Source organism: Heloderma suspectum, chromosome 5, assembly GCF_057233095.1.
Source record: "Heloderma suspectum isolate Gila_16-S chromosome 5, 16-S_ref, whole genome shotgun sequence".
Classification (NCBI taxonomy): domain Eukaryota; kingdom Metazoa; phylum Chordata; class Lepidosauria; order Squamata; family Helodermatidae; genus Heloderma; species Heloderma suspectum.
In genome coordinates this window covers 229,274,402-229,298,661 of record NC_139462.1, presented here as the reverse complement: position 1 = coordinate 229,298,661, position 24,260 = coordinate 229,274,402, and the positions used below count along the sequence as shown (strand labels likewise).

General features: G+C 47.4%; 1 protein-coding gene across 3 annotated transcripts in view; it reads left to right on the top strand.

The window, feature by feature from the left end:
* ALS2CL (ALS2 C-terminal like) overlaps nucleotides 1-24,260 on the top strand; it is an 82,416-nt gene that overhangs the window by 19,507 nt on the left and 38,649 nt on the right. For all 3 annotated transcript variants that reach the window (XM_084859484.1, XM_084859485.1, XM_084859486.1), the window contains exons 2-8: nucleotides 4,671-4,779; nucleotides 7,367-7,544; nucleotides 8,559-8,624; nucleotides 12,605-12,770; nucleotides 18,431-18,559; nucleotides 21,308-21,427; nucleotides 24,166-24,233. In XM_084859484.1, the coding sequence (XP_084715610.1) occupies nucleotides 4,674-4,779; nucleotides 7,367-7,544; nucleotides 8,559-8,624; nucleotides 12,605-12,770; nucleotides 18,431-18,559; nucleotides 21,308-21,427; nucleotides 24,166-24,233 (833 nt within the window). In that variant the 5' untranslated portion in view covers nucleotides 4,671-4,673. The remainder of the gene's footprint in view (nucleotides 1-4,670; nucleotides 4,780-7,366; nucleotides 7,545-8,558; nucleotides 8,625-12,604; nucleotides 12,771-18,430; nucleotides 18,560-21,307; nucleotides 21,428-24,165; nucleotides 24,234-24,260) is intronic.

The following is a 24,260-nucleotide window of genomic DNA, read 5'->3' as shown; positions in this document are numbered from 1 at the left end:
GGTGGCTGCAATGCCAACAGTGGAATGTGGGCCCATACTAGGGTAAATTATGTAGATTGTTGTGAATGTAGATGTTTTGCACTGCAGCTCCCATCAGCCCCATCCAGCATGGCCAGTGGTCAGGGATTGTGAGTGTTGCAGTCCAACAACATCTGGAGAAGTGGTTGCCCACTTCTACCTTAGGCTGTGAGATCATGGCTTGATTCAGCCTGGGATCTGCAATTGGGGAATAATAATGCTAACCTACCTTGCAGGGTTGTTGTAAAGCTTGCATGAAGGTCAGGAACATAAAGCACATGAACACCCAAAAGCTTTGTATTAAATGTTAAGTACTTATATTCATTGGTGCTGGAGAAGACTCTTACGAGTCCCCTGGGCTGCAAGGAGGTCAAATCAGTCCATCCTAAAGGAAATCAACCCTGAGTGCTCATTGGAAGGACAGATACTGAAGCTGAAGCTCAAATATTTTGGCCACTTAATGCGAAGAGAAAACTCTCTGGAAAAGACCCTGATGCTGGGAAAGACTGAAGGCAAAAGGAGAAGGGGACGGCAGAGGATGAGATGGCTAGATAGCATCACCGATGCAATGAATATAAAATTGAGCACACTCAGGGAGAGAGCGCAGGACAGGAAGGCCTGGCGTGCTATGGTCCATGGGGTCACGAAGAGTCAGACAAGACTGAACGACTGAACAACAACAAAAACTTATATTCATAGGGGCTGAAGGGAGAATGAAGGTCATATAGTCAAGGCTCTGTTCATAATATAAGGAAAGGGTAGTAAGCCCAGTTTAACCCTTTGTTTTCCCTTCCCCAGGTGCAGGCTGCCAGGTGATCCATAAAGCAGCTTTGTTTCTTCAACAATTTATTAGTTAAAGTTTCATTGACAAAATAAACAAACCCAAATTAACAAAATTAAGAATGCTTAGCTGAGGTTCTGAGAGTGGGCAGAAAGAGCTGATCCTCCTCACACTTCCTGAGATGGTTCTTTTTGGTCGTGGCCCCATATTTGTGGAACTCCCTCCCAAGTGATATACATCTGGCTCCATCAGTAATGGCCTTCAAATCCCATTTATTTGAAGCTGCTTTTAAGTTGAGAAGCTGAGCTGATTTTCTGAGATTTAGGGCACAATCCTAGGCAGGTGTAGACAGAAAGACAGGCCTACAACTCCCAGCATTCCCTAGTCAGCATGACAACAGCATGACAACAACGTTCTGTTGTTCAACAACGTTCTGTTGTTCAAAACAACAGAATGACATTTAATAGGGATAAATACCATGTTCTGCACCTAGGAAAAAGAAACCAAATGCACAGTTACAAGATGGGGGATACGTGGCTCAACAACACTACAAGTGAGAAGGATCTTGGAATTGTTGTCGATCACAAGCTGACTATGAGCCAACAATGTGATGTGGCTGCAAAAAAGGCAAATGCTATTTTGGGCTGCATTCATAGAAGCATCACTTCCAAATCCCGGGAAGTACTAGTTCCCCTCTACTCAGCACTGGTTAGGCTTCATCTGGAGTGCTGTGTCCAGTTCTGGGCACCACACTTTAAGAAGGATGCAGACAAACTGGAGAGGGTTCAGAGGAGGGCAGCAAAGATGATCAGGGGACTGGAAACAAAGCCCTATGAAGAGAGACTGAAAGAACTGGGCATGTTTAGCCTGGAGAAGAGAAGACTGAGGGGAGACAGGATAGTGCTCTTCAAGTCCTTGAAAGGTTGTCACAGAGAGGAAGGCCAGGATCTCTTCTCGATCCTCCCAGAGTGCAGGACACGGAAGAATGGGCTCAAGTGACAGGAGGCCAGATTCCGTCTGAACATCAGGAAAAACTTCCTGACTGTTAGAGCAATATGACAACGGAATCAATTCCCTAGGGAGGCAGTGGGCTCTCCCACACTGGAGGTGTTCAAGACGAGGCTGGGCAGCCATCTGTCAGGGATGCTCTGACTTGGATGCCTGCATTGAGCAGGGGGTTGGACTTGATGGCCTTGCAGGCCCCTTCCAACCCTGCTATTGTATGATTCTATGAATGCTGGAACTAGTAGGATTTTTTTCCCTGTCTAAACATGGTTAGGATTGTACCCTTACCGGCGTATATCCCTGCTGTTGTTAAATTTGTTTTCTCAAGTGATTTTAGCTAGTTTTATATGAGCGTGCTGCTGGAGCAGGAAGTGCTTTCAACTGCCGTTTTGAAGGCCAGTATTTTATTAGAATGGGACTTGGTAGTTTTATGTTTCATCATCTTTTTATGCAAGCCACCTTGTGAGGGTTTTTTCTTTACCCTAAAAGGTGGGATAGGAATATCGTACATTAAATAATTAAATGAAATGGCAGTTGCTGTGAAAATTCCCCATTTTGCGAAAACATTCCGTGTGTATGCTATTTGGCCGCTTCGTAGGCTTGTGCATTTCCCATTGCATCATGCCCGGCTGTGTTTGACTTCCTGCAAGCAAACTCCTAGCAGACTTTAACCGGGTTGCGATCTGTTGGGGTTTTTGCTCTTGAGCCCCTTAACAAGGGATTTTCTTTTTCCTAGCAGAAAGGGCAGACCTCTTGTCTTCTCCCGCTTGCATTTCTGTTGGTGGTGCAGCTGTCAGCCCTTCCAGGAAAAAGTGCTCTCGAGAATTTGCATAAATGTCACTTTTCTTCCTCTTAGACTCTGCTTTCCCCACTGCAAAGAAGTTCCCAATATACTCTTCATGGCAGAAGGGGGGAACGGGTGTCTGTTTACCAGCAGTCCAGGATCACAGAAGCTCCCTTTTGCCCCCCAACATTACTCTACGTCAGTTACGGTGGTTTATGACATTTAAAAATTTCAGAATATTTAAGTTTCAGACAAACAACAATAAATACTTGCCACCAAAAGATTTGCAGGGTGGGCTTTGAGGAACTAAAACCAGCAGTATCCCTAGCGCCCCCTGCCGCCAAATGCTTCTGGGGATCCACTTCTTAATTTTTTATTAAGTGTATGGGCTATATAGTGTATATACTGTACTGCTGTTGCCACCCAGAGGTAGGTTCCAACCAGGGCTGGCACCAACATCGGACATTTTGGGGCAGCTGTGGAGGCCACAACAACCTGGCAGGGCCCACTGTTGATGCCTGCCTTGGAGCCCCCATATATATATATATATATATATATATATATATATATTCCTGGCCCAACGTTCTGAGCAGTTGGGTCTGGCTGCCATTTTAATTTTCTACAACACCCAGATCTCTGGGTGATTTTGAAGTAGTTCGGTAAGAATGTCTGACTCTGAATCATTTAACAGTGACAACACAATGAAGAAAGCTGATGCTGCTTGTGGTCTAGGATGGCCAGGTGTCCTACTTTACAGAGTAGAGTAGGTTTCTTCTGTTTGAAGGTATCAATTTGAAGGGCTGACCAGTCCAAGCCCAGTTTAAAGAGAAAGCTCCATTACACGGGAGAGCAGGGGGCCTTGAAGTTGCCCATTCCCAGTTAACTCCCGTCCCGAGTCACCGTATCATACAGTGACTCACAACAACATGGAAGAAAATGTACATTCCTGACAGTTTGGTTTTGTTCCACAGAGTCCTGTGTTTCTGGACTTGTCTTCGTCTTCTGGCTTCTGGGATGATTCAGATATTTCCAGGGACTACTTGAGGAAGTCCCTTCTGGTCAGACATAAGCTAGGAACTTAAAATATGTTATGTATAACTTGATTTGCTCATAACATTAACCATCTGTGGTATTAAAAGTATACGATTAAAGTATCATTTATTCAGATAATAATGACAAATTTACTGAGTTCATTTTTTAAAGTTTGCAGATATTATAATAGTTTTATGAGCAAACCATGTTAAACATATAACTTTAGGAACATAAAGGCTGCGTTACGTTCCTAAGGTGGCCTTCCTCACCTGGTGCGCTGCAGAAGTTTTGGACTACAATGCCCAGCATTTCTGGCTGGCCATGCTACATGAGGCTGATAGGAGTTGAAGTCCGAAATATCTGGGGAGCACCACGTTGGGGAAGACTGTCCTAAAGCAACAAAGTGGCTTCAGGTTTGTGCTAAACAAATTGCTTTTTTCTCTATTTTCCCTCAAACGTCCATTTTTTTCACACACACACAAAACAAAACAGGAAAAGCCCCCTTTTGGGTTGTGTTGCTTAGTGGCTGGAGGCATGGGCCGTACCCAGTGGGGCCACTGCACCTCCGCCTGGTACCGTTGTGCTCACGGGACCAACTACTTGTGCAACAGGATGTTGGTGCTTCTAAAAATAACTCTGGAAAAGAGTGGAAATGCTTGTTTCCGGATTGGGACAGGTCAGTGGAGCTCCCTTCTGCATACTCCATTGACCTGCCCCCGTTCCAGAAATTTCTGCTGATTTCAGGTTCATGTTAGAAGCACAAAAGCCCCGCTGATCGAGCAGTCACTCTTGCGAATGCACAGGGACAATAGGATACTACCCCATGTATCAACACCCCCACCATTCAGTCCCATCTTTAGGTGGTACAGTATTGTCTTCCGCCACCTCCCCTTAACCATGGTGAATCGTTACATTGATACAGAGGTGAACCATGGTTCAGCAAACCACGGCTCACAACCAGGGTTCAAACCTGGTTTCAGAGAACGCAACCGAGTGGCTGACCTTTGTCGCTAAGTCAGACTCTTTGGATTCCTCCCTGTTCTTCTGTAGGACATGAGCATCGCAGAAGTGGCTTCCTCGCTGCTCAGGACAGAAGAGACATTCTCTGCCTGCCTTGCACGGATCAACAGCGTCGTCCTCAAGCCCCTGCTGCAATCGGGTGAGAACGGGGTGGGCGGGGGGCAGAAGTGGCGCAAAGTTTGTGTCTTTAAAACTGTACCTTTGCACGTGCTCCTACAGTCCCTGTTCATTAGGGATGGCATAGTGCTCATTTGTCCCAGGAAAATTGCTGTCCCCAGTACTGACTTTAGAGGAAATGGAGGGACACCTTCTAAAAAAAAGTTAGCTCAGCCTTCCCCAAACTGGTACTCTCCAGATGTGTTAGACTGCAAGTCCCGCCATTCCCAGAGCACCAGGTTCGGGAAAGCTGTTTTTAGCTAGAGCTGTTTTCACATCTGTGGCAGATTTCTTCGGATTTCAGCTCCCTGTCCCGGACATGTCTGTGTGTGAGTCACCTGGAGCTCTCCTTCGGGTGCCCCTGCCAAGTGCAGTGTGTGGTTGGTGGCCAGAAGAGAAAGGGGCTTTTCTGTAGAGGCCCTTCAATTGTAGAATGCCTTCCCCAGAGTGGCCTGCCTGGTAGGGTGGCCACTGACGCATCATCACACACACAAAAGGGGTCACAGGTTTGCATAAAATTTGCATATGCGCATATATAGATCTCCGTGCACATTTAGAAATAGAATTGCTCTAATTTACATAAAAATACAGTACATCTCATAAAAAGTACACTAAATCTCATCTCACATAAAAATACATACAAAAGTACATACAAAAGGTAATACATACAACTACAAGTACATAAAAACACAGTACATCTCATCTCACCATAGCAGGTAACGTGTGTGTAGGGCCAACGAGCAATGCTCAAGATCCCTAGGGTTCTCCGAACATTTTCTTATTTCTCCTTCATGCCTGATTCCCATTCGCGTTTGCAGTCGCCACTTACTCTGAGTTAATGGGAAACTTGTGAAAACTGAACAGCGATTGAACGGGAGATTTGTGCAAATCTCCCTAAATTTGCACAAGTTTTGTAATTTCAGCAAATTTCCTCCGTAGACTAAAGCGGGGCCGGTCCAATCTATTGTGGAAATGTGCGCAAATTGAACTGGGAATCAGGAACAAGACGAACGCGAGCGTGTGTTCAACCATTTGCAGATGTCTTTGGCATACACATGCTCAAGTTCACATTCAGGCTTTGGATGCGAAGGCTTGCATTTTCTGTGAGCAAAAATGAAATTGTCATCCATACATCCCTACGAATGGGCAACTTCAGGGCCTCCCTGCTGTCCTATGTGACCATTCTTTCTCTTTAAACCAGATGTAGGCTGGGTAGCCCTTCAAATAAAGGACTGTCCTCTGTAAAGTACAACACAGGCCGCCCTTCTGCTTGGCTCTTCTTTTGATGTCCTTCCAGTGCCAAGCAAAGACCTTTTTCATTTTCCCAGGCCTTTTAAACTACTTCATGGTTTTATATTCTTTTAGCCCTGGATTTTTGTTTCTCAGCCTGTCATTTTAATTGATTTAGTGCTGCAAGTTCTCCTTTGCTTCTGCGCTCTGTTTTTAAAGTGATATTAAAATATATATATACTGATATCATTAGTTGCATTTTACTGTTTTTTCTGTAATTTTGTTGGTTTAATCCCTGTAAGCTACCCAGAGAACTTTGGTTATAAGGTGTCCTATAAATTATATAACTAAGATTGCGACCCTGTGCAGGCTGGAGAATGCTGGGAGCTGTACTGTAGGACTTTTTTTTTTTCTGTCGACACATGCATAGGATTACGCCCTAAATGTGGTGGCAGAGGGGTAGACTCAACTAGTCATGAAGGGATCTTGCCCATGGGGCAGATTTTTCCAAATAATGAGCACCTGAGGTGTTCCCTAAATGAGAACTGGGAATGAATAAATCAATATGTTGAATAAGAACAGTACATATTTTTCTACTTAAGGAAATGTCCTGGCATCCCATCTAATTTTAGATGCCCAGCAGCTAAGAATAAAAGTCATCATCATAAAAAAAAACAATTTAAAAAGCAAATCAAAACATGGGGGTAAAAAACAAATAACCTAAACAAACTGGGATTAAATCAAGACAGGGTAGCAGATCTTAGAGCCAAAGAACATGGAGAAAGGAAAAACAAGTTATTGCTCAAAACTGCTCCGTTGCGGATGGAGGCCTAAATCTGCCTTGAAGCATGCTAGCTTCACTTTGCCTGTGCCATCTCAACCAGATCCTTTCCACACACCACCCTCGCTGCCTTGCTGGGAATCACCCTGTCCCTGCCTTGCCCATCCTTTGGCAGAGTTCTCTGTACCTGTCCCCTGTCACTTCTGGAAAGTTGTATCATCGGCAGGCATTCCCGGCCCCACCAGGCTATGCTGGAGCAAGGGTATTCTAGTGGAAAGGCGTGATGCAATTTGACCCTGGTGCCCTCCTGGTGTGTTGGACTACAATACCAATAGCCCCCAGTCAGCAGGATGGGGATGATGGGAGCTGCATGAGACAATATCTGGAGGTTGCGAGGTTGAGGAAAGCTGTTCTCAGTGGCCGTCGCCCTCTCTGCAACAGAACCTAAATGTTGGTACCTTCATCGCTCTGCCCCTGTGGGTTCTCAGGTGGCTAAAGCATTTCCATCCTGTCCATTTTTCTCTCCCTCTTGTCCTGACTCCTCTTTCCTCCTCTTCAGGTTCCTTTGAGAACAGGAAGCTTTTCCTACTGCTGAATGACCACTTCCAAGTTATTTGGGACTTGACGGAGGAGAACTACAGAACACTTAAGCAAAACCTCAGCGCATCAGAGTCCACCAGCATCCGTGAGATCTACCTGATCTGGAAAGTGGACTTGTTCCTTAATACTTACATTCAGTGAGTACAACAGCAGCACTAGCATTCCAGGGGGTGTGTCGGATGCTGCCTGCTTCACCACCTTGGTCCCACTTTGGTCTGCCCTCCTGAGCAAACTCTGTAAAAGATCCATGAAGTGTCTCCAGCGTTGCTTAAATCCAGTAGAGCTTAGACCCAAAGTGTTGAAGCTCTTTCAGCCCGAGGGCTGAATTGCATTTTGGTTAAGGTCTCGGGGCCCACATTCCAGGGGTGGGCATGGCCAAAGATAAAAGGGGAGGGGCCAAAAACATCAGCATTTTTTAGCTTAAGGCTCTTAACTGCAGTAACTATGCCTTAGGAAAGGCACCTCTACCTTTTAGAATGGTAGGGGAGGGGACTGCACAAAAGCCAGGAGTTCACCAAGCCATCAGTGGTTGGGGAAAGGGGCTGGGGCCAGGAGAAAGGGGCGTGGCCATCTGGGGAGTCCTGGAGTGCCAAATTGGAGCCTCAGGTGGGGCCAAAGTTTGCCCCCGGGCTTGAGGTTGTCTTAAGGATATCCGTCATTGGACATCCTGCCCTTTTCGGCTCAGTGGAATTCTGCAGTGTGCCTGACTCGGCTTGCATTTGCGAGCCAAGCTGCAGGTTTTCCTTGACCCCTGGGGACCTTTTGTGCATGGGGGAGGGGGATGTTCGCCGCAATTTGCACAAATAGAGATTTACACAAATTGTGGCTGACATTTGTGCAAATTTGCATAATTTGTGCAAATTGCGGCCTTACTTTGTGCAATTTGCACAAATTACACAAACGTGCACACATTTCAGCCATAATTTATGCAGGTTAAAAAAACACCAAAATTTTGCTAAGTGGCCCGACTCGCTGCAACCGAGTCGGTCCAGTTAGCAGAAAACAGACCAAAGTCTTGGGGGCAGAACCAACAAAAACTCGTTGAGCTCCACCCCCCAAGAGAATTCCTCTGCCATCCCTAGGTTTTGCACGTCCGACTTGGACACATAGCCTGATGTTTGTCCATTTTGTTGTTGTTGTTAAACAAATAGGTACTTTTCCACTTTTGCCAGTTGTGTTGTAGTCCGAGGTTTTGAACACGCTGCCAGAAATAAAAGGTGAGTTGTGAATGAGGTTCAGCGAGCTTTCGGCTGTCACTGCAGACCTGGGAATCTCTGACTGAGTGGTGTTGGGGGCTGCTGAATGCCAGCTGAAGTGTCTCTCGAGATTGGCGTTTTGTGGATCTTTGCCACCAGGCCTCTTTTGCAAGGAAGCAGGGTGGAACAAATCGTCTCTAAGGGTGGGGTTGGAGGGAGGGATTGCAGCAAGCTGCCACTTGATGTGTTGATGTGTTTCGAAAGAGCTTGCAGAGTAAGGGGTGGTTTTGGAAGCAGCCCTGCAGAACACCTCTTGTAAAGAAACAAAACAAGCCGGGCCTCAGTTCAGTGGGAGCGGAAATGAAATCTTTCTGATATCTTCAATCAGTTTATTTCGGTCTACAGACCATAACACACACAATACCTAAAATACAAATATATACAAATACAGTTCATTAGTTTGGTATTACTTCAGTTATAACCCGAAAGGATATTCATAGAATCATAGAACAGTCGGGTTGGAAGGGGCCTATAAGACCATCGAGTCCAGCCCCCTGCTCAATGCATATTGCATGATTAAAATGACAAACTAAGAATTATAAAAAGTGATTGCACACTAAAAGAATCCATGGCCAGTTAAAAGCTAAGAATACATAGAAGCTCATACGTAGGTAAAATCCATGTTCATCCATCAATAAAATAGTGCTCCCTAAACTTATCTCTGCTTTAGCGGTTGCAGTCTACCTTTAATGGCCACAGCTAGAAATTTGGCTACATCCAGTGTGGCTCCAGGTTTAACATTTGCCAGAAGAACAGAAACGTAAAAGTGATATTGCTGATCCGCTGGCCCCATATTTTGAAACGGAAGGATCTGGATTTTACCTGGTAAAATTCTGTTCTGCAAACTGGAGGAACGCCCGTATGTTTTAAAACCTTTCTGTAACTCTGTCATCATCATCATCATCAGATAATATTTTATTATTAAAATATTTTGAAAATTCTTTATAAGATATTGAATAATTAATAAGATATTTAAATTTTATTTATTTATTTCATTTCTATACCGCCCCATAGCCGAAGCTCTCTGGGCGGTTCACAAAAACTAAAAACCAAACGGCACACAATAAAACAATATAAAATAGATAGAACATTAAAACCGCAATGTAACAATGCAGCCACAATAAAACCTAGCAGCAGTGCAGGAGTTTAAAATACAGTCTTAAAACAGCAAAGCTAAAAGTCTAGAAAGCTAAAATGCCTGGGAAAATAAAAAGGTCTTCACCTGGCCCTGGAAGGAATACAGTGTAGGTGCCAGGCGAACCACACTAGGGAGCTCATTCCACAGCTGGGGTGCCACAGCAGAAAAAAAAAATATTTTATTATTTTAAAACAGCAAGTCAGTCTCTAGCATTCTAAGTATAAATGGCAGCCTGAAGAAATGAGACATAAACTCTGGATGTCTCAGTCTGTAGTAGTCATACTCATCGACATGTAGGTTGAAAATTATGGAGAATGGCCATCTGTCAGGTTTGCTGTAGTTGCACCCTGCATGGAGTAGGGGGGTGGGTTGGATGACCTTCAAGGTTCCTTCAGACTCTATGATTCTATGATAGGGATGAGTTAAATGCAATGGAGGCTGGTGGCTCCAATGCCAGTAGGGCAGTGAATCTACTCCGAGTTTCAGTCAGAACCAGTCAGAACTCTAAAGGAGCTATCCAAGGGGCAGAAGCCCCTTGGATAGCTCCTTTAGAGTTCTGACTGGTTGTGACTGAAACCTGGAGTGGATTCACCAGTCCACTGACATCGGAGACACCAGCCTCCACTGGTTCTGTGAGCTTGCTTCTGGCGAGTTGGACCATTGCATCATCTAGCCTGGTCTTGTCTACACTGAATGGGAGTGGCTCCCCCTGGTCTTCAGCAAAGGAGCCTTTCCCACCCTGCTACAGATGATGATGAAGATGAAGATGATGAAGATGGTGAGGATGATTTGGAGATGCCCAAGACTGAAGCTGTGATCTTCTACATGCAAAGCATGTGTTCCACCACTCAGCTATGCGCCTTCCCCATTTATGATGTTCCCATGCCTTTTCCACCATCATGCCTGACTAGGGATGGGCGGATTACTTACCACGTTCCGGTCCGGGTGTCTGCTGTGGGTGGAGGCGATCTGTCCCTCTCCACAGAATCCTCCCCTGGCTGGCTCTGCTCCGTGGCGAGTCCGCGGAGCCGCCGGTCGGGCCCGTCCGCAGCCGGACTTCCGTCCACTGCCAGGCTGTGGCCGCAAATGGCGTCTGGCGTAGCGGCCGCCATTTGCATCCCTGCGTTAGCCGTGATAGGCTACGTATATATTTACATAGCCTATCATGGCAAAAGGCAGGGACGCAAATGGCATAGCAGATGCCATTTGCGTCCCTGCTCTTTGCTGTGGTAGGCTGCGTAAATAGTTATGTAGACTATCACAGCTAAAGTAGGGAGGCAAATGGCGGCCACATACCGGAGCAACCATTTGCGGCCACAGACCGGGGCAGCGGACGGACCGAACCGGCCGAGACCAGGTAGGGTCCGTCCCAGGAAAATTTCGTGGGGTGGTGGTGGGGAGTGCTCCGTTTGGCCACGGACTCCGGGGGGCTGGATTCTTTAGAATCTGGCCTCACTGGAGTCCGTGGCGGATTTCTCCGCCATCCCTATGCCTGACCAACATGCATATGCCTCCCTTTTATTGTGTGTACACGTGTCTGTGGGGAAGCCAGGGCTCCTTAACACATGTGATCTGACTACCTGCGCACAGCTTTTCTTATTCAGAAAGGTTTTCTGTATGTGTCAGACCTGGTCCCAGTCTGCAGGGAGCTAGAGCCTGTGACACTGATCCGGAGTCAGAGAGGGACGTTGTGAAACCTGGCCCAGCCATGGGAAGCCGAATGCCTGAGAATCTAGTTCTGCTAGGCCTCACACCTTGTTACGAGCCAGGAGATAGTGAGAGCCAAGATGCTGGTATGGCCTGTCTCCCACAGCTGGGAGGCCCCTGCTTCTCAGCCAGGGATGTCTTCTGTGGAATGGGGCAGCAAAGGGATGACTCTGCAGGTCAGGGGGCTTCTGGGGTGTGCCCTCAGATGTCAACTTAAGAGGGTGGAACAGAGGCGTATGGTGAGATGTAGTCTGTGTTTGCGAGCAAAGTTTCCCCGCCAGGATCAAATGTCTGCCTGTGATCTTTAGCAGCCGCTCACCTGTATTTAAACATGATCAATAAACAGCAGAGTTTGCAGGATGCAATGTCTTTCTAACCTGAAAAGCTTCCTTGTCTTGCTTCCTTGTTGGAACTATATAAGCTCATTTGGACTTCTGTATGCTGAACCCAAGTCTGTTTGGGTCCTTTGCTGAGAAACCCATAGACTGAATAGGGAACTACGTTGTGATCTGGTCTCTGCTGATCTTTATTGGGACTGTAAAGGCTTAAAGCCAAGATTAGGGTGATAAAAGCTTTGCTGAAAATTGTGCCTCAGTATCAGAAAGTCAGGATTTGACAGTATGGGAGCAGCCTTGGGATGCCCCTGCCCCCACTGCATGTTTTCTGTAGAACAGCCTTCCCGAATCATGATATGTAGTCCAACATATCTGGAGGGCAACAGGATAGGTAGAATCCTAGAACCAGAGGGCTGGAAGGGGTCTACAAGACCATTGAGTCCAACCCCTTGCTCGGTGCAGGAAGCCCGATTCCCAGGCGGTCTCCCATCCAAGTACCAACCAGGGCTGACCCTGCTTAGCTTACGAGATCAGACGAGGTCAGGCACATCCAGCTGGATTTTACTATGTGTGATCACATCCCTTTTCTAACCTGGGGATTGGGAACCTCTGGCATGCAGACAGAATATGGTTCACGGGGGCGGGGGTTACCCATCCAGCCTGCCAGGTTCTTCCCCAGGCCTCACCTTCTCTCCTAGCAGCAGGTGAGCCTCACCTCCTGACAATAACCGGTTTATCTCGCTGATTTTGAATTGTTGTAGCGAGGTCTGGAGGTCGCACAAGCCATCCCTGCATCAACTCCTTGAAGATTTCTCCCCAGATACCTCCATAGCGGTGGCTCTCCATACCGTGCTGCATAAACCCTTCCGGGATCACCTCCAGCAATACAGCCTTGTCTTCTCCAAGCTCAAGGAAACAACTAACCAGGTACCAGATCTCATGATCAGCCAAGAGACTTCTCTGTACTAGCTTCTCTAAGCAGCAATAGTAGGGAGGAATTAAATGTCTGCATTCTTTTTAGGGCTTTATTGAAAGATCTCCTGTATTTTTTATTTTTGGGAAGCCCCCCCCCCACTTCCTGAATTTTGAGTGTGTTCACTGCCCTGCTCTCTCTCTCTGTGTCACTCTTTTGTTTCCCTGTTGTTACTGCCCCATCTTCCTCAATTAGTCACCTTGGCAATCTGAGCCCATTGGGAATCACATGTTGAATGGGGCCATGTCAAGCAGCCAATTAGGTTTCACTACATGCTAGTCACTGAGAACAAATGAAGCTGGGAAAGGAAGGGCAATGCTTCCTGAATCAGGGAAAAAAATTTATGGACCCCTGCTGCAGCAATTGCCAAAAGCAAGTGGCACTTTTCAAGGTGGCTGTAGAGGTTTGCAAAAAGCATCCCCACCTCAATACTGGCTCAGCCCACTAAAGGAAGCCAACTCCTTACTTAAGGCTCAGCTTTGATCTGCTGCTTGTTGGAGTGACAGACAGACAAGCTTCTCTGGCTTCCAGCCCAAGCAACACTTGGGGGTCTCTGTAGTCCTGTCTTCCTTTTTTGGGAAACCTGACTTGCCCAAACCCTGTAAAGACCCAATGTATAACCTAGGTCTCACCTGTGCCCAATTATGCTCAACCCTCACTACTACAGAGGGAGAACAACACGGGAGCTGGCCTTGTGTATGATGCTTTGACAAAGTGACATGGCCATGCAGTGCCTTAGTTGCCCTCTTATTGGTGTGAACTGCTCATAAGTGAACCCCATGCATTTCAGTATATGGCACATAGCCACACGTGTGGCCATCTAATTATTTCTTTGTAATGCAGTGACTATGTTGCATTAGGACTGCCTGCCTACCAAATTGGCCTGTGACATGGTATGGTGGTTGAAAGCACCTATCTTGCTGGCTGACCAGGATTTCACCTGGGATGGGCCAAAAGCCAAATCCAATCCTGCACATGCAAAGTGAATGCACACAACTTGCCTTGGCAGGGGCTGATGGTCTCATAATTCAATTGAAATGTTTCCCCCTGGCAGCTGCCACATAAAAGGAGAGTTCTGAACTTGTTCAATAGGGGAAATGTATTGTTCAAGTTTGTTGAGATTCTTCGAATTCTTCCTCAAAGCTCATTTTGTCTTGTTTGCATTCCTGAATGAGAACATCTTTTTTTTTCCAATTGAGAAAAATGCAAATTTTTCCATCGTAAAAAATGTGCATATTAAAAAGTGCACAATTTTCCCAGTAAAAAATACACATTTTTTAAAATATGCATTTTTCCTGACCAATGTGCATCGCCCGCCCCCCCAGGCTAAAGCATGAAATTGCTGATTGGGGTGGGCTGGGGAAACGAACATATGCACATATGTGCACTTCTGAAAATGCACATATAGGCATTTCCACAAATGTCCACTCTCCAACTCAAGTTTGGGAAATTGCAAAAAATTCCTGAGAATTACATTCCTGCTCTTACATTTGGGGCTGCAAATGAGGCATGTTTGCGTGATTTGACAAAAGGAACTACATCCTCATACATCCATTATTGTTTTTGTTGTTTGCCTAGATGCCTTTCTGATAGGGATGTCAGAGAATTTCGCCACGAATCTCGGGGAGGCTGAATGCCAGCACATTCGGCCCCCCGAAATTGGTGGCGGAACGGTCTGCCCCCCCGCCCCCCCCCAGGACGGGTCTTACCTTGGGAGGATCTTCCTGGTGGCGGTGTCTCCGGCGGCAGTTGGGCGGTGGTTCGGCGGTGGTGGCCGCAGCGGCCGGTCTTCTGACCGGCTGCCACCGCCGCCATTTCCAGTTAAAAAAACAAACAAAACAAAAAAAGTGATAGGCTACGTAAAGATTTACGTAAACTATCACGGCTATTTATTTATTTATTATTAAATTTATTAATCGCCCATCTGGCTGGTCACCCAGCCACTCTGGGCGATGTACAACATACCATAAAACAATTTAAAACAATAAAATTCTACCATAATTTTTTTTTTTTTAAATACCCTAACCCACCCCAAATGCCTGCCTGAACAACCACGTTTTTAATGCACGACGGAAGCTCATTAAAGAGGGGGCATGACGGAGTTCCCTAGGGAGGGAGTTCCACAGAGTGGAGGCCACCACAGAAAAGGCCCTCTCCCTCATCCCCACCAGTCTAGCTGTCCTGGCTGATGGGACAGAGAGAAGGCCATCCGAGGCTGATCTTGTTAAGCGGCCTGTCTGGTGCTGCTGGAGGCGCTCCTTAAGATAGGCTGGGCCGGAACCATATAGGGTTTTAAAGGTCAAAACCAACACCTTGAATTTGGCCCGGAAAACAACTGGTAACCAGTGCAACTCCTTCAGCACTGGAGTGATGTGATCTCTTCGGCGGCTGCCTTTAATCAGGCGAGCTGCCGCGTTCTGTACCAGCTGCAGCTTCCAAACCGTCTTCAAGGGTAACCCCATGCAGAGCGCATTACAGTAGTCTAAACGAGAGGAGACCAGGGCATGTACTACCGATGGGAGCAGATGGTCGGGAAGGAAGGGGCGCAGCCGCCGTATCAGATGGCGCTGTCATCTGATACGGCGCTGTATACAGCGCTGTCCGGCTCACAGCTGACACCTGAGCCTCCATGGACAGCTGGGAGTCCAAAATGACCCCCAGGCTGCGGACCTGGTCTTTCAAGGGTAGCCGTACCCCATTCATCACCAGGTCAACATCCCCCAGCTTCCTCTTGTCTCCCACCAAAAGTACCTCGGTCTTGTCAGGGTTCAGCTTCAGCTTATTCCTCCCCATCCAGCCACTCACCGTCTCCAGACATTTGGACAGGGATTCTACGGCCAACCTTGGTGAAGATTTGAATGAGAGGTAGAGCTGCGTGTCATCCGCATATTGATGACACTGCACCCCAAACCTCCTGATGATAGCCCCCAGCGGCTTCACATAGATGTTAAATAGCATCGGGGAGAGGATGGAACCCTGTGGCACCCCACAAGTAAGTGGCCACGGGTCCGAAACCTCCTCTCCCAGTGCTACCCTCTGGTACCTGCCGGAGAGGAAGGACCAGAACCACCGCAATACAGTGTCTCCAATGCCCAACCCCTCCAGGCGGTCCAGGAGGATACCGTGGTCAACGGTATCAAAAGCCGCTGAGAGGTCGAGGAGAACAAGGAAGGAGCATTCACCCCTATCCAGAGCCCTCCTCATATCATCCACCAAGGCGACCAAGGCCGTTTCTGTCCCATGCCCAGGCCTGAAGCCTGATTGAAATGGGTCTAGATAATCAGTTTCTTCCAAGTGTGCCTTCAACTGCATCTCCACCACCCGCTCAATCACCTTGCCCAAAAATGGCAGATTTGAGACTGGGCGAAAGTTGTTCAGAATTTGAGGACCCAAAGAGGGCTTCTTTAAGAGCGGTCTTATCACTGCCTCCTTGAGGGCTGATGGCATCACTCCCTCCTCAAGGGAGGTGTTCACCACCGCCTTGATCCCCTCACCCAGTCTCTCTCTGCAGCTCATAATGAGCCAACATGGGCAAGGATCAAGTAAGCAGGTGGTCGGCCTTACAGATGAAAGCACCTTGTCCACTTCATCAGGAGGAAGAAGCTGGAACCGATCCCACAAAACCGGTTTGCCACAGGCCGCCTCTTGCTCACTAACTGTATCCACAGCGTGCAGAGTAACACACCTAATCTGATCAATTTTATCTGCAAAGTGCCTTGCCAAAGCCTCACAGGAGGCCTTAGAATGCTCCAGTGGTTCCGGAGCCACAGGACCGACCAGGCTCTGGACCACTTGGAACAGCCTCCTGGGACAGCACTCTGCAGACGCGATGGAGGCAGCATAATATTCCTTTTTTGCTGCCTTCACTGCCACGTGATAGGCTGAAAATACAGCTCTAGCCCGTGTCTGATCGTCTTTGGAGCGAGACTTCCGCCACCGGCGCTCTAGCCGTCTCACCTCCTGTTTCAGAGCTCGTAACCGCGGATTGAACCATGGTGCAGTCCGAGCCCTGTTCAGGGGGAGAGGGCGTTTCGGAGCCACCCGATCTAATGCCCCAGTGATTGCGGCATTCCAGCCACCCACCAGGGTCTCGACCGAGTGGCCGTTGGCATGCCCCAGAGAATCCCCAAGCGCGTTCAGGAATCCATTTGGATCCATAAGACGCCTGGGGCGGACCATTTTAATGGGTCCTCCACCCCTGCGGAGGGGTTGTGGAACCGAGAAGTCCAACGTCACCAGATAGTGATCTGACCATGACAAGGGGGTGGTGGATATACCCCCGACTTCCAGATCACTCCCCGCTTCTCCAGAAACAAACACAAGGTCTAGTGCATGACCGGCTACATGGGTGGGCCCAGTTAGAATATGGTGCAGCTCCCAGGAGGCCATGGTCTCCATGAAGTCCCGAGGTGCTCCTGTGAGGATGGCCTCCGAATGTACGTTGAAGTCCCCCAACAAGATTTTTTATAAAGATACGTAAGATCTTTACGTAAAGATCTTTACGTAAGATCTTTACATATTTACGTAAGATACGTAAATCTTTATGTAGCCTATCATGGCTGATTTAAAAGAAAAAACAAACAAACGCGCGTATGCAAATGGCGGCGCCTCTGGCGCCGTCATTTGCGTTCCTTATTTTGGCACGTCTTAGTCTACGTAAATGTTTACGTAGACTAAGACGGCGAAAATAAGGGGAACGCAAATAGCGTAGCGTCTACGCTATTTGCGTTCCCCTTATTTTCGCCGTCTTAGTCTACGTAAATGTTTATGTAGACTAAGACGTGCCAAAATAAGGAACGCAAATGGCGGTGCCCATGGGCGCCGCCATTTGCGTATGCGCGTTGTTTTTTTTTAAATCAGCCATGATAGGCTACGTAAACATTTACGTAGCCTATCACGGCTGACTGCAGGGACGCAAACGGCGGCAGCTATGGCCGCCGCCATTTGCATCCCTGCTAGCCAGTGGCCGGATGTCTGGCCGCTGGCGGAGCTGGCCAGCGGCTCCGCAGAATCCCTGTGGAGCGGAGCCGGCCGGCCAGAATTTTGGGGGGGAGTGACGGAGCGCCTCCCCCCCGGCCAGAATTCCGGGGGGAGGGACGGAGCACCTCCCCCCCACCACGAATGTCACCCTTCGAAAAGGTAAGTGACTTTCGTACATCCCTACTTTCTGAAAGACTCAAGGTGATTTACAACAAAACTAAAACATACAAAATTTTAAACAGCTAAAAAACAATTATCAACTGAAATCCCAATATCCCATAAAACAACTAAAACATCAGTAACAACCCTGAACAACTCTTCTGATGCATTAAAGAGCCTTTCATATGCCACTAAATGCCAGGAATAGAGGAACGTTTTAACCTGGCCTCAAAAAGATAACAATGGTAGTGCCAGGTGGGCCTCACTGGGGAGAGCATTCTAATTTCAGGGGGCTACCACTGAAGAAGGCCCTCTCGCTTGTTGCCATTCTTCAGACCTCCCTCAGAAGAGGCTCTCTTGCAGGGCCTCAGGTGTTAATCATAGCATCCAGGTAGGTTCAAACCAGGAGAGATGCTCCTCCAGGTATTGTGATCCCAAGCCATGTCATGAAATGCTATGATTTTTCTCCTGGCAGTGCTCAGAAAGGGAAGCAATAACTGCTGCTGCTGAACAGTTCACGAAGCTGCGTTCATTCGCAGGCCAACTCTTGGATGAAGCTTGTCTCACCAGAAGCCTGTGGAAGTCCCTTTGCCACAAGTTCACGGTGCGTGGTAAAGCGGGAGCATGGCCGGGAGGTCTCGGGGACGTTTATGTTTTCATTTACCTTATTGAAACCATTTCTAGATCGCTCTTCAGCAGAGCTTCCAGCATCCAGGATGGTTTACAAAAACAAGATCAAACGAGTTAAAATTCAAATGAAAGGTAAACCATGTGGATTGGATTCAGAATCAGTCATCCTTTGAGTAGACCTGTTGAAATTGATGAGACTTGTGTTAGTCATGACAAAGCTAAGTTCTATTGATTTCAATGGGTCTACTCTAAGTATGACTACATCTAGAGCCAACTTTTTTTTTTTTTTTAAACACCTTACATTAGCAGTACTTCCTATGGGTAGGAGAGGGAGAATCCAAAGCAAAATAACCCATTTTTCCTAAGCCCTTCTACTGGACGGATGGAAGGTGATGCTGTGGGAGGGTATTTTTCCCCTTCCCCTGCACCCTTGGGAGCACTAATTCCCTCCCCACGTTGATTCCAATGGGAGGGAAATAAATTATGGCAGCTCCAAGCCTGGTGGAATTTCCATATATATCCATTTGGGGCGGGGTGGCAGGGTTGGGTACTATGGACCCATGGCCTCTCCAGCCGCACCTCCTTCTCCCCGACCCCGACATTGGAGCACTGGGCATGGCCCATTCCCCAGCCTCACAGAGGAGGCTTATGAGGCTGGATTCCCCCTTCCAAAGGTGAGCCTCTCTCTCCGCCCATGGAGCAGGAGATACGAACAATCCTATGGCCCCCACAGTGACCTCCTAGGGACCATGAGGTTGCAGCCATAAAGGCCTGGGAAGTAGGGATGGCGGAGAATTTCTCCCCGAAACTTCGGGGGGCCGAGCGCCAACGTGTTTGGCCCACCGAACAAGTTTTGGGGAGAAATTCTCCGCACCCCCCCGCACCCCGCCCGGGACGGGACTTACCTTTCCCAAATGTCCCTCCCGGCGGCGGGTCCGGCCGGCGGTTCGGCGGGTGTTCATCCTGGGCGGGGGCAGCAGCCGATCTTTCGACCGGCTGCCGCCGCCGCCATTGCAATAAAAGAAAAAAAAATGCTCCCGTGATAGGCTACGTGACGATTAACGTAGCCTATCACGGCTAGATTTGCAAAGTCAGCCGTGATAGGCTACGTCAATCGTCACGTAGCCTATCACAGGTGACTTTAAAAAAAAAAAAAAGCGCGTACGGATAATGGCGGCCCCCATAGGGAGCCGCCATTCCCGTTCCTTATTTGGTTGCTGTAGTCTACGTAAAGATTTACTTAGACTACGGCAACCAAATAAGGAATGCGAATGGCGGCTCCCTATGGGGGCCGCCATTAGCGTACGCGCTTTTTTTTTTTTTTAAAGTCACCCGTGATAGGCTACGTGATGATTGACGTAGCCTATCACGGCTGACTTTGCAGATCTAGCCATGATAGGCTACGTTAATCGTCACGTAGCCTATCACGGGGGCGTTTTCTTTTCTTTTTTTAAACTTTCAAGTTCGCGGCTGGGTGAGGCGGGAAGCCTCCTCCCCGGCCTGAATTTCGGCCGGGCGAGGCGGGAAGCCTCCCCCCCGGCCTGAATTTCGGCCGGGCGAGGTGGGAAGCCTCCCCCCCCGGCCTGAACTTCGCAGGGGGAGCAGCGAAGCGCCTCCCCCCCACCACGAACAAGCTTATAGGACAGGTAAGTCACTTTCGTCCACCCCTACTGGGAAGATTAAAAAAACATATTTGCCTGGCACCAAAAAGATAACAATGTTGGCACCAGACAGGCCTCTCTTGGGAGGAAATTCCACAAACAGGGTGCCACCACTGAGAAGGCCTCCACTCTTGTCACCACCTGCCTGTGAAGTAGGGATACAAATCTGCAACAAATTCAAAAGAGTTCCAATTTCTATTACTCTCACTGGCGCATTCCGCAGCGGACCAGCATCTCCCAAGTCATGAGGATTCTGCAGACTGATTGACTGGTTTTTCACTTGGTGGGGAGGGATTTGTGCTAATTTGCATTTGCGGATTAACTAATGTGGATTTGTGCATCTGTGCAAGTGTGCATTAGCGCTAATGTGCATTAGCACGAGTAGAATGACATTCTGGTTTAAAAAATCTGATTCCATCAATGAGCGGATGATGGAACAGAAGATGCCTGACAATCCAGGAAACCCAAATGGGAGAGATTTAATAAAATCCATACATCCCTACTGTTAAGGCTGCTAATGTAAGGAAGAAGAAAATGCCCATCACTTGAGCTGAATGAAGTAGCTGCGGGCAAAATATCCCAGATATATTTTGGCTATAAAGACCCAAACTCTGCAGTTGGAACAAGAAATTTGGCCTGCACATTTCCAGACATATTTATGTGGCTGGGTCCAGAAGGCTAGCGACTTCTCCCTGACTTAATGACATGTGATTTCAAGCTTCAGGTGAAACAAATCTGTCCTCTTCTATTTACACTGTTATTGACTCTAACATCTGAGATTTTAGTACAGCTTTCCCCAACCAGCATGCTCCAGATTTGTTGGACTACAGCTCCCACCATCCCCAGCTGGTCCTTGGCCAGGCTGGCTAGTGCTGATGGGAGATGTAGTCCAACACATCCGGAGGGCGCACGGTTGGGAAAGGTTGATGCTACCCTCTGCTTAATCAGGAGAGCTAGAAACTTAGAAATCTAAAGATGGGAAGTCCTCGGGATTCTGCAGAAGCCATTGAACTCTGCAGAAACTGTGGTGAGGAAAGCAACTTTATGGTTCCATGTTGCAGGATGACCTTTGTGTTCCTGAGAGGAGGCTGCTAGAAGACAGTCAAAATGTTGAAATCTTTTCCAGCACAGGGAGATCGGACCGCATCCTCCTCTTCAGTGACATCCTAGTGCTGATCCAGGTGAGAAGGTTCGACAAACCTTTGGTGACCGGCATTGTACAAGTGTCACCTGCAGCAAAATGTTGCAGTTGGGAGTGCTATTCAGGCTCCATTCCATTCCCTCTCCCCTTGGCAGTGGGGTAGTGGAGCCGGGGCACAGAGGGACACAGCGCTGGCACATTTTGATTAGCAGGGATGCTGATGTCATTTTCCACCCTCACTCGGAATCCCCTGTTCCTTCTGAGTTTAGCTGCAATCCTCACAGTAGCTGGGGGGAAATGAATTTTCCCAGCAACAAGATATTGTTTCTTGTTGTAATATAAAGTATTTGGGGGTGCTTCGGTCTTGAATGGCCAATACGACCCATTCGCTTTAAAAAACAACTGTGCCTGGTGGAGATGAGGGATGTTGGAGGAATCCTGTTGGAAGGGTGGAGCTGGATGAGCTTTCATCAGCTTGCCCCCCCCCCCGACTTTGGTTCGTCTTCTGCCAGCTGGCCTGACTTCGGCTGCAGCGAGTCAGGCCAGCAAGCAGATTTTTGGTGTGTGTTTTTTAATTTGCACAAATTACAGCCGCAATGTCCACAAGTTTGCATGATTTGCACAAATTACCCAAATTGTGACTGTAATTTATGCCAATTATGGCCGTAAGTTGTACAAATCTCTATCCATGCACATTGCGGCCATCACAAAAGAAAAATACACAAAAAGTCTCTGGAGTCTGGAAAAAAACCGGGGCTTGGCAATGCAAGACAAGTTGGGCATGCTGTGGAACTCTGGTGAGCCCAAAAAGGGCCAGATGTCCTTGTAACGGACATCCCTAGTGGAGATGAAAACTGCTAGAACAGGTTTGTTGGTATGAATCAACATATTTGCCTGCATTTTTTAAAAACTTTTCCAGGGGGCATAGCTATTGGGATTGTCATGATGAGTGCCTGACCTTCAAAATTTGCCACTACACCACTGGGCCCTGGTTCCCCCCCCCCCTTAATCAGCATTCCATGGTCACTAAGCACACTAAGTTCTCATCGGGCTGTTCTATGAGATCCACTCCCACCCCCATTAGGTTTTTTTAAAAAAAGAAAAAGGAAAAAAAAGATTGTTCTTCTGCAAACTTTGGTGCTCCTCCAAGCCTGCTAATACCTCCCTCCTGTGCATGGGTGATGCTGTTTTGGTAACATAAGCAATGGCACTCACACCCTGAACTTCATAAATAGAGGGAATGATGACTTAGACAGTGGAATTCATCTTCTTTTGAGTTACTTAGAACTCAAAGTTACTATGAAGGGCTCTGTAAGACCCATTACTACTCCCTCAGGGAAAATGGTGATAGCAATAGCCCCATTGGCTTGTATTGAATTTATTTTATTATTTACTAAATCACATTATAGAGTGCTTGACTATATCTAAAAAGACATCTCAAAGGGGTTTACAACATTAAAGTTTAAAATTCAAAATATCCAAAGTGAAAACATTTAAGAACAGAGAATACAAAACCTTTTCTCCTTCTTTTTAAATCCCCAATTACAACACTGAAAATCGAGACCTGGCAGTCAACAAACTGGGCAGCACAATATGTCAGGGAAGGCCTGGGTAAAAAAAGATAGGCCTTTAACTAAAACATTAAAACTGTGGTATATGCCTAAAACATACCACAGTTGTCAGCTCCTGCATACCAGGGACGAGGGCATTCCACAAAGTGGGTGCCACCATGGAGAAGACACGTTTCTGGCTTGCCTCCAGATGGCAATCTGCAGGTTGTGGTACAACCAGCAAGACCTCCTCCGATGATCTGAGTGATCAAACGGGTCCATATCAGGGAAGGTGATCCTCCAAGTAACCCAAACTGTTCAGGGCTTTATATGCCATTAGCAAGGCTTGGCTCAGTAGCTAATAGGTAGGGATGTCCATCACTGGGAAACCCGGTTCTTTTTTGTGAACTGCCCAGAGAGCTCTGTCTATTGGGAGGTATAGAAATGAAATAAATAAATAAAGTAGAAAAAAAAATTCACTCAACGGAGTTCTGCGGCACGTACGACTTGATTTGCACTTGTGAGCCAAGCTGCAGGCTTTTTCCTGAACTTGAGGAACTGTTTTGTGCACTTTTTCCCCCTGCGGGTTGTGCAGTTTGCACAAATTTCTGAGCAATTTGTGCAAATATCTGAAATTACAGATGAATTTGTGTAAATTCAGCTGAATTCGTGTAAATTCAGCTGAATTTGCACAAATCGTTTAGACATTTGTGCAAATTGCTCAGAAATTGGCACAGATTGCAGAAACTTCGGCTGGGGGGAATGCTCAAAATGCCCAGAACATCCACGAACTGGCACTGCAGCAGGAACCAGAACAAAGTCCAGGTGTCCAACCTAGGAAAACCCGTTGAACTCCACCCCACAAAATGAATTTCTCCAGCATCCCTACTAATAGGTAGCCAGTGCAGTTGCTTCAACACCACTATATGTGCATGGCCAGTCACTCCACTTGGCATCTTGGCTGTGACACTCTGCCCCAGGTGCAGCTTCAGGACCAAGCACAAGGGTAGCCCCACATAAAGCACATTACAGTAATCTAAACGCTGCCCAGGAAAGGGTGAAGTTGGCATCCCAACTGAAGCTTGTAAAGTTGCTGAAGATGGGAAGCACTGGTGCTTTACTGGTGTGCTGGGCCTGACCTGCTGTGATCAATGCTCTGAAACTGTTTGCTCTTCTGACTTCTCTCTCTCTCTCTCTCTCTCTCTCCTAATTCAACAACATTTTCTAGGGGAACAACTTCCAGAGTTTTGATCTGAAGCTCCTGTGGGTAGACGCAACCTCCAGGGAAATGGGAAAGTAAGTGAAATCTCTCAGATTGTGGTA